The sequence below is a fragment of the Bison bison genome, unplaced genomic scaffold (assembly GCF_000754665.1).
Source record: "Bison bison bison isolate TAMUID 2011002044 unplaced genomic scaffold, Bison_UMD1.0 scf7180017861046, whole genome shotgun sequence".
Taxonomy (NCBI): domain Eukaryota; kingdom Metazoa; phylum Chordata; class Mammalia; order Artiodactyla; family Bovidae; genus Bison; species Bison bison.
In genome coordinates, this window is record NW_011491618.1 from 348095 (window position 1) to 357932 (window position 9838).

The 9838-nt window shown below is 51.9% G+C and overlaps 1 protein-coding gene across 12 annotated transcripts in view; it reads right to left on the reverse strand.

Moving 5' to 3' along the window:
* MAPT (microtubule-associated protein tau) overlaps window positions 1-9838 on the reverse strand; it is a 54000-nt gene that overhangs the window by 26343 nt on the left and 17819 nt on the right. For 6 of the 12 annotated variants that reach the window (XM_010832393.1, XM_010832389.1, XM_010832390.1 and 3 more), the window contains 2 exons: window positions 6528-6583; window positions 2162-2288 (listed from right to left, as the gene is read on the reverse strand). In XM_010832393.1, the coding sequence (XP_010830695.1) occupies window positions 2162-2288; window positions 6528-6583 (183 nt within the window). Of the gene's footprint in view, window positions 1-2161; window positions 2289-3299; window positions 3498-6527; window positions 6584-9397; window positions 9822-9838 lie in introns of all 12 variants that reach the window. The other 6 variants (XM_010832383.1, XM_010832384.1, XM_010832382.1 and 3 more) reach the window with 4 other exon arrangements.

Here is a 9838-nt window from a genome sequence, read left to right on the forward strand (position 1 = left end):
TCTTGGTTGAATCTCCATGTCTGTTGGAAACTCCTCAAGGAGTCAAGCTCTGCAGCAAGAGGACAAGTAGAGCCTCCAGGCTCAGAGCCCCCTGCCCTCTGCCCCCTGGCACACAGGCTGCCTGGTAGACCGGGTGGTTCCCCACCCTTTCTGTGCCACTGAACTACAGAGTGACCTCAGGCAAGTCCCTCAACCTCCTTCCCTAAGCCTGTGTGCTCATCTGGAGAACGGCGCCAGCGGCCGGAGCCCACAGGACAGGATCCCCACCACTCGCCAATGCAGCTTCCCCCTAACCTGATTAGGGCCGGTCCTAACTCCAGCACCCGCATCAGCTCAAGGCACCTGCTCCCCTGGCCCCACCCAGAGCCCCCGGCTGATGCCAAGAACACGCAGGATTAGGATCAGGATTGCCCATTGGACAGACACATCTGCACAAACCACTCGAGAAGAGGAGCAGGCATTCTGCCTGTTCCAACTTCAGGAAGCCTACATTTCAAAAGCAGGTCCTCCCGGCTCTAACCCCCTCCCCCTCCCCCCTCCCCCCACGCCAACCAACAAGCTGCACGTGCAAAAGGCATGACCCCAGCTGGGCGAGGCAGGCTCAGAATTAGCTCTCTCAGATTTTGCCCCTGCAGGGGGTGCTTTTTTCTGCACTTGCATGGTTGCTTAAAAAGAAAATCCACAGAAAGCCTCATCATCATCAAGCGTGAAAAGGCCTCAATGAGAGTTTTTGTTTTTATGCAGCAGGTGCAGGGGGGGTGGTGGGGGGGGGGAGGTGGGAATGGGGTCAGGGAGCGAGGGGCACCGGCTAGCAGGAAACAAGGTCGACCTGGGGGGCCTGTCCTCTCCAGGGCCGTTAAGATCCAGAGAGAAACATGGGTTCTTGCTTCTAGTTATGACTCCAGTTGCATGAATCAACTGGCATAATGTAAAGTGAAGAAATGCAGGATCAAAATCATATATGAAATCCAGTCAGGAGTCTGTGAGTTCCCCTTGTATCATATGTACTCTATACATGAGGAAAAACCCGGGCTTCCCTGGAGGTCCAGTGGTGAACAATCCTCCTGGCCAATGCAGGGGACACGGGTTTGACCCCTGGTCCAGAAAGATCCCACATGCCACCGAGCAAATAAGCCTGTGCTCTGCAACAAGAGAAGCCACTGCAAGGAGAAGCCCATACACAACAACAGAGTAGCCCTCACTCGCTGCAAGTAGAGAAAGTCCGAGCGCAGCAAGGAAGACCCAGTGTAGCAAAAACATAAATAAATAGTAATTAAAAAAATAAATAAACCCTATGGGAGAAAGTCAACCAATGGGCCTTAGTGAGCGGGTATCCATGCAGGCCCCACCCTACAGCAACCTCGCTAAACGCCACGGCCAAGATATGCAGGAGACCAGGACTCTGGGCAGCCACCCCTGGGGCCAAGGAGCAGCAGAGACCCTGGGGTGCTGGCCCAGGCCTCACACATAGGCCGCCTAAGACCCACAGGCCCCCTGAGTGCTGCCCTGGATCACACCCTGAGTCATGCACAGGCTAAACCCAGGTGCCCGGGACAGTCAGTCGTCAGGGCAGTGGGAAGGGTGGACTCAGCCTGGCTGTCCCCACTGGAAGCAAAATGGCTCGACTGAAGCCGTGGCTGGTACTCAGAACCCAGTGGCTTTTACTCATAGGAGCCCAGGAGACGGGCCCAGCCTGTGAGTGCTCAGCTAAGGCCCTTAGGTTCTGTCAGAAGGTCCCTAACATCCCAGCAAGTTAGCAGGCGCTGCCCGCTACGTGAAGTCACACATAGTGTCCCACCCCTCATTAGGGGCTGAAAATCACCTCCCAGGTGGCGGGGAGCTGGGTGTCGCGGGATTTGAGAAGCTCAGAGAAGCCCCTTCTCCATCAGTTTTTAGTCAGTTATTAGTATTTTCCTCATGCTTAAAAGTCTGGTGAGACTTAGTCATGCAAACTCTCAGAGCCTCGATTTCTTCATGGTAAAAAGTGGGGATTCAATATCTAGCTCAGAAAATTAAAAGAATTAGAAAATGAACATTTGATGCTTCCTGAACCACAGGCATCAGTTGGCTACCAGAGGTTAACCGTCAGGGCCTCCGTGGCCAGCTCTCCCCATCCCCACCCGCCAACTAGGATTCCAGAGGAAGCCCTTCTCACCAGTACCTGGCGAGGTCTTCGGGGTGGGAGTGGTTTTTGCTGGAATCCGGGTGGCGTTGGCCTGGCCTTTCTGGCCTGGAGGGGCTGCTCCCCGGGGTGTGGCAATCTTCGTTCCAGGCTTACCATCCGCCCCCTGTAAACCAATGCATAGTAGAGTGTTTTTTTTTACAACTGGGAAGGGTTTCTGCCACCTGGCATCAATGCCAGCTCCACTCTACCAGCTTGACTCAAAATGAGGCTATGATTGGGGTGACGCTCTGCCAGCCAAATATAAGTGTCCCTTACCATGACAAAGATACACAAATCCACAGCCCCTCCTAAACTCCTGAGTACCACTTCCTCCTGGACGAACTGTTTATGTGAGTAACCTGCACAAGTGGAGCCAATGTATTTCATAAAAAGTCAACAGAGCTCATAGCAATGATCAGAGTCAACATCCACCAGTGTCGGCAGGCAGGACGTCTGCAGACTTCCTACACCATTCTCTGACTCTCTTAGGGGGGTTTATCTGCCTGCTGGTGGTTGGTTTCAGAGGCACGTGGAGACAGTTTGTTGAACCTGACCGAGAGTGCTAAGCTAGTCCCATCCTTCCATTCTCTCTCAAACAGGTCTCGGGGTTCAGTAACGCCTCAGGTGTGCTAAGAGCCCTTGGCGGTGAACACCAGCATCAATTAGCAGATGGGCCAAAGGTGGAGCACAGGTGCACAAGCAGGGTCAGCTGACCGGGGGCAGTGACCTTGACACACAACACAAACTCAAAAGAGAAACTGACATGACCCGGGGACCACGAGATGGTTCAGGAGGGAGTGAGCCACTGGGACAGGTGTGGGTGCGAGGGCTGCTGTCCAACCCAAATGAGGGCAACCCGGGAGCATCCCCGAGTTACTAAAGCCGGGAACAGACCAAGGAAACCCACAGTGATTTTCAAACCAGGGTCCCCTCCCGTGCCTTACGGGATGACGGGGAGTTGAAAAGGATGGTCCTGCGCCTCCTTTCCCCTGTTCTAACCAGAGAATTTTAACTGTTTTACATGATGCTTCTAGGTGAGAGCTTATCTAAAGAAAGGTCTTTGCGTCTAGAAAAGCATACTTTTGAAAACTACAGCAGAGCAGCCTGATTCTTTCCAAAGGTGGGTTCCTCTTACCTTGACTTTCATCTCCTTTGCTCCAGAATTGCCAGTTCGGGGTGTGACAGAAGAGACGTGTTTAGGAGAGGAAGATGGCTCTGGGCACACGGCAGGGCTGGAGGGTTTGATCAAAGGGTCTGAGCTACCAGGAGTGGGGCGTTTGGGGCTAAGGCAAGGCCTATTTTTCAGGGTTTTAGCGGAAGAAGGTGTGGATGGCTTAAACATAAACATAAATAAAATCAAAATAAAAGTCAGCACATGGGAGAAAGGTACAAACTGAAAAAGGACACTAACTAAAAACAAATAAGGCAGGTAATGGTTTAAAGGCATGATCTCCAAACCATATGGATCATTCACCCTTAACAGTCCTTATCAGGAAGACCAGAAAGTGACCATGAACTTGCAGTCATTCATCAGCTAATGCATATACTACGATGCTAGCATATGACGTACATTATGAAACTTACATATGGCAGAGCTGGAGAAAATGACAGACGTGTTGGTATGTTCTTTCTCCAGCCCACTGGATCTATTTCAGCTCTGCACTTTGGAGACCACTGGTTAAAAGGTGGCTCGCACCCAGAGAGTCAATGGAGATCGCCAGAAGTATATGATTCTTAGGATGTTTCTCCAGAAAATATCTCCAGTGTGTCATGGGTCAGCAGTGCCCCTGGTTCTGCTCAATTCCAGGTGGGGAGCTCATGCTGGCCCCCTAACCCCTCTCCCTCTTCCACTACACTGATAGAATCGTCCTTGCCAACATCAGGACTGTACCTGATTAGGCAGGTCTTAAGGATTCTGTCTGATACCACTTAGAACACACACACACACACACACACACACACACACACTTATTTTCTGATTAAAGTCTCAAAACTAAACTGTCTGGTAAATCTCCCCCCACCCAATATTTTTAAAATTAAGTTTTCTTGGAGTGTAGTTGCTTTGCACTGTTGTTAGTTTCTATTGTACAGCACAGTGAATCAGGTATATGTATATATATATATCCCCTCTTTTTTGGATTTCCTTCCCATTTAGGTCACCACAGAGCACTGAGTAGAGATCCCTGAGCCACACAGTGAAACTGTTAGTTGCTCAGTCGTGTCCGACCCTTTGCGACCCCATGGACTGTAGCCTTCCAGGCTCCTCTGTCCACGGAATTCTCCAGGCAAGAATACTGGAGTGGGTTGCCATTTCTTTCTCCAGGGGATCTTCCTGACCCAGGGATCGAAACTGGATGTCCTACATTGCAGGCAAATTCTTTACCATCCGAGCCACCAGGGAAGCTATACAGTAGGGTTCTCATTAGTTATTTTATACATAGTATCAATAGTGTATATATGTCTATCCCAATCTCCCAAAGTCTGGTAAATCTCAGTCAGGCCACTGGTTACTCTTGAGTACGATCTACCTAATGAAGTAGCCTAGGTGGTGCAGGTGGCCAATGGGAAGGTGTCTGTGAGCTGGACGACCTCACAGAGAGGAGAGTGTGTGAAGGAGGGTGGACAGCACCTTGGACTGGGATACATGGCCCTGGTGGAGGAGGCTGGTCTGGGAGTGGGAAGGGCCATGCCTTCAGGAATAAAACCAAGAGGCCAAGTCCAAAGGTGTTCCAAAGGGGAAGTCAGAGCTACAGAGGAGAGTCCTGACCAGAGACTTGTTCATTACCGAGATTCACCACTAAGGTGGCTGAGGCTCTCTCTGCAGCCAGCCTTGGGAAGGAGTGTAAGAGGGACGAAGCAGGGGTGTGAGGGGAGCGATGTGGGCTGAGGCCCTGGGGCTGCTAGCAAGAAAAGCTGAGGGTGGGTACTGGCAAGCCAAGCCTTCCTTCCCCAGCTTCACAAGGTCCCCTCCGCTGGCATTGCTCCCTACCTGGCCAAGTGGCCTAGGTTCGTGACAGATCTGACCTCTCGCTGCGAGGCTGTGAGCAACTCCAGGGCAGGGACAGCTTAAGAATGGATGAATGAACAGAGAACAGGATTCCCCTGAATGGGCATCCCGATTGGCAAGCAGTTATTGCAACTCCCTCCCACCCTAAGTCCCTGCAGTAAGTACCCTCAGCTGCCCCACTGGGGTCCTGTGATGGCAAACCCCGACTTCCTCCAGGGCAAGCACTTTGCGCAGCCACCCTCAACACACAAGACCAAAGCCTAGGGCTTGATTCTGTGTCTGGGAACTCCATCAGTCCTTCAGGACGGATGAACACCCAGGAGTTTCAGGCAGCATAGATGGGGGGCTCTTGGATGCCTATAAGAAAAGCAGGTCTTCATCTGGGGCCCCAGTGAGGTTTTCCTGGAAAAACATCCCTGTGCAGCTATGAGAGCTTTCTCCAAGCTGCCCCGTCATGGAGGAGAGTGCGCTAGAGCTGACAGGGAGCGTGAGAAGGACCATGAGGTCCTGGGCGCAGTTTGGGTGGTAAGCAGGCTGCTTGGTTTTCTGGTCCTTGGTGGGGGAAGATCTTAAGACTGGCTGGCAGGATTTCAGGACAGCCTCTAGGGCACCAGAGCCCACGTGTCCACTCAGCATGTAGGGTGTGTATCAGGCTCCCCTCCTCTGGCCCGCCTCAGCCCTACCCCAGCTTGGCAGCAACCGAGCCGATTTGCTCAGGACTCCCAAACATGTGATTTGTCTCCTCCTCTCCCCACACCCGCCTTTACCTCCACTGATCCTACTCCTCAGGATGTCTCTTCTCACCCCTAGTCACCAACCCCCGTCTTCATCTCTCCTTCTCAGTCTGCCTCACAGGTCCTCCCTTCTAGGGCTTTTCCAGAACCCTCCACTTTAGGTTGGATATCCCATTTTTGCTCAATACTCCCTCAGCCCCCTAAGTAAATGGTATTTTCTAGATAGATCTTAACTATATCTCTCTGTGTGTATACAGATATATCTTTGCTGTGCCTAGACCTGTAGCGGGAAGCATAAAATCCAAAATTCACTGCAGAAAATTCAAACATACTTTCATTTACCGTGAACGTCTTAATTCAAACAATGCTGGTACAACTATAATTAGGAGCATTCATTCATTCATTCATTAACCTGCTGACTGCCCTTCCCTGGCAGAAGTATCCAAGGATGATGCTGGCATTTTAAACGTTTGTATGAAAACGCAAAGCGCCGTGAATGACAGCTGTACCTCGGGAACCAGCGATTTCCACGTGTCACATACAGAGATCAATTCAGATACAAAGAATGGCTTCTTGATGAACTTGATGGCGGCAGAGCGCTGCCATGGTTTTCTCAGCTTACCTTGGTTTTTTTGTCATCGGGTCCACTCCCATCTTTGCCTTTACTGACCATGCGAGCTGATAAAATGCAAAATGAGAAAGCATGTTACATCCATTAGCACAGCTCACGAGAGCCCAATGGAGGGAAAGTGGTTTCTCAGAAACTGTGCGATATGTCTTGTTCAGTTGGGCCAGTGGAAACCCAGCTGATTTCTTTCCCCTTGAATCTGTTAGGTGTCTCACTGTTAGTATCAACACAGCACACTGGGGTCGTTGCTTGCAACACCCTGACAAGAGTGGGCAGCAGGCTGGCCGAGGGCGGGGACATGCATAGGCGATGCGGAGGAAACTGTTATGGGTACACGCTGGTACAGGGGCGGTCAGGGAAGGTAGACGGCGCAGGACCACCTCTCACAGGCTCTGCCGGGGTCAGCCTCCCCCGACTGGGGCCAACCCTGCTCCAAGGAGGGGCATTTGGAAGCCCCAGGGCTAAGTGCAGGGCAGGTCAGCCAGGCTTTGGCCCCTACAGGACCCCTTGCTCATACTGTCACCCAAGGACCAGGGGGAGTGGGCCGCTTTCCCAGAACCTGCCCCGCACTCACAGGGGCTTGGGTGACCAGTCCTAGTTGGCTCTCTGGCAAGTCCAACCCACCCCTGGAGGGCCGTCTCTCTCCCAAGGGGGACTACTGCTTGTCCTTTACCCAGATTACCAACAAACTAGCTGCCATCAAATATCCTATAGATCGGCAGTCCTCAAACTCTTTATTTCATTGAAGATAATTTTTCCATGGACTGGGGGTGGGGAGGGGATGGTTTCAGGATGATTCAAGTACATTAGATTTATTGTGCACTTTAAATCTAATGCCACCACTGATCTGACAGGAGGTATTGATCTGTAGCCTAGAGGTTGGAGACCCCTGCCACAGATAATCTCTGGATTTTAGGACCAAACCATTGACAGATTTTGTGTTTGGAAAGCCATACCCCTTGGTGAATCCAATCCGCTTGTCTACCAACGTAACTTCTAACTCACTCTTTCCTGCTATTGGCATTCATTATTTAAAACTGATCATAGGTTTTCATCTGTGGCTTCAATATTTTATTTCCTCTGCCCTAAGGACAGTGAAAGCATCTCACTGGTTCCTGGAGACCAGATTTCTAGAGTGACCAGCACTGATGATCTAGCCCAGAGATTTTCAAACTCTGTTATGCAGCAGAACCAGTGGGAGACATTCTTGAAATACAGAATCCTGGGTTCACTCTGAGACAGTAGCTGAAGGTGGGGCCCAGGAACTTGCATTTTAATAAGAGCCCTGGGTGGACCTGATTCATATCCTTTGCCCCGATGACCATCATCATCTATATCACAACAAAAGCATCTGCTAGATCTGCATTTCCCAAATTGGGGAAATGGCTACTATGTATCCTTCTCAGAGGGTCAGAACGTACATTACAATATTTAAGGCTCTGACAAGTTCCCCACAGCAAACTCCATTTAACTTTGTTTCATCTTTTTTTCCCCCCCAAACTAGATAATGGAACTCTTTTTTCCCCCTGGACATATCTATCAACATGCAGTGGATCAGCATTCAATATAAAACAACATTTCAGGAAACACTGTTGTCATCTGTCAAGTCACAGTTACGTGTCCCATATTAGTTTGGAGTTTAGGATATTTTAAAGTAGGATTCTTTTTCGGTCTTAAATTTAGAAACACAGGTTCCTTTATCTATAACATTTCAAAGTTTTCATGACAACATTTAACAGATGTCTGCAATTAACAGTTTAAGTAGCATCAATTTCTGGGCCCCACGATTAATTCTAATATGCTACAGGATCTAAACATATGAATACAGCTGATATGTGGCCATGAGGCCTCCTCTGTCCTCCACCCGACAGGACACAGAGACCCCCACCCTTGGGAACCTCCCCTCCCATTTCTTCAGCTCCTGAAAGGCTGCTGTGGTCATGCTTCCCAGGTCTTGAGACAGGGACGGGGCTGAGATCCCTCCCTGCAATCCCAACAGGGGGACTGCCCCAGCTCTGCCAAGGGAAGAAGAAGAAGGGGTTCCTTCCACGAGGAGATTTTGTTTCTGCTCACTGTCTCTTCTGCCACAAGGCAGACAGAATAGGGTAGAGTGGTTGTTGGGCCAAAGGCTCAGCATGGGCTCTGGGTTACCTCCAATGGGGGTGTGTGTGTGTGGGTGTGTGTATGGCCTGCTGCATGTGAGGTGCTGTACACGGACACAGTCGCAGAGGACAGACGTGTGTCCTCTGAGTCTCTGGGCTGGGAGGGCACACCTCAGGACCTGCTGGAAGGTGCTTGTGGGGTAGACGGAAGTGCCTTTCAAAGTAGACCTACTTGGGTTCCAAACCTGGCTCCATCACCTGCTACTCAATGACTTTCAGCAAGATATTTCACCGCTTGGAGCCTCAGTTTTCCCATCTGCAAATCGGGGCTAATTATGCCCACTTGTTGGGAGGGTCGGGAGGGTCCTAGACAACCAATATGAGACACATAATGAGCCCTCCGAAGTGGGAGCAGCTGCTATGCTCTTTGTGGAGTGCAGCCCACCAGCCTCCACTGGGCGGAAGAGCCTTGCAGAGAAATCAAGGGGCCAGAGGAGTGAACGGGGCAGAAAGCAGTGGGTGCAGGTCTTGGTGACATGCGCGACGGCGGGCAAGCGTGAGAGGAACACGAGCTACCAGCGCCTGAGGGACGGGAGGTGGCCGGGAAGGTGAGCAAAGGCCCAGGTGGCTGGTTGGTGGCTGTCCCTGGGGGCCTCAGAAGCGGCAGGAGCCAAGGAGGAGCTGGAAGCTGAGTGGCAGTGCCTGCAGCCTGGGTGGCACACGAGGTCGCCAGGCGGGAGCGAAGGAGCTCAAGACACAGACCTTTGAGTTGAGGCACCCGGCTGACGGGCTTCCCTGGCAGACCAGCTGCAGGCTGCTTTCCAGAAGGTTCTGGAAGATCAGTCTTTTTTGTGTCCTCGCCCTCAGAGGGGCTCCGGGGCTCTTGCTCCTCTCCAGGGGCCCCAGGAAGTGCAGTCCCTTCCAAATCCACCTCCGAGGGGGGTCCCTGATCCTTCTGCAGGTTGGCTGTGATTTCCACGTGGAATGTGAACTCAGGGGACCCGCCGCGCCCTTCTCCCGGGGGCCCCTCGCTGGGCCCGTCGGGCTCTGGGACCCGGGTGTCTGCAGATGCTTTAGAGAGGAAATCGACAGGAAGCGGGATGGCACCCCCGGCTGGGGACCCCGGGGTTCCAGGGGCTTCTCCGGAAACTGCCTGCGGAGCTGGCCCGCCTTGGATCGGGGAGACCTGGGGGGGCGGGGGGT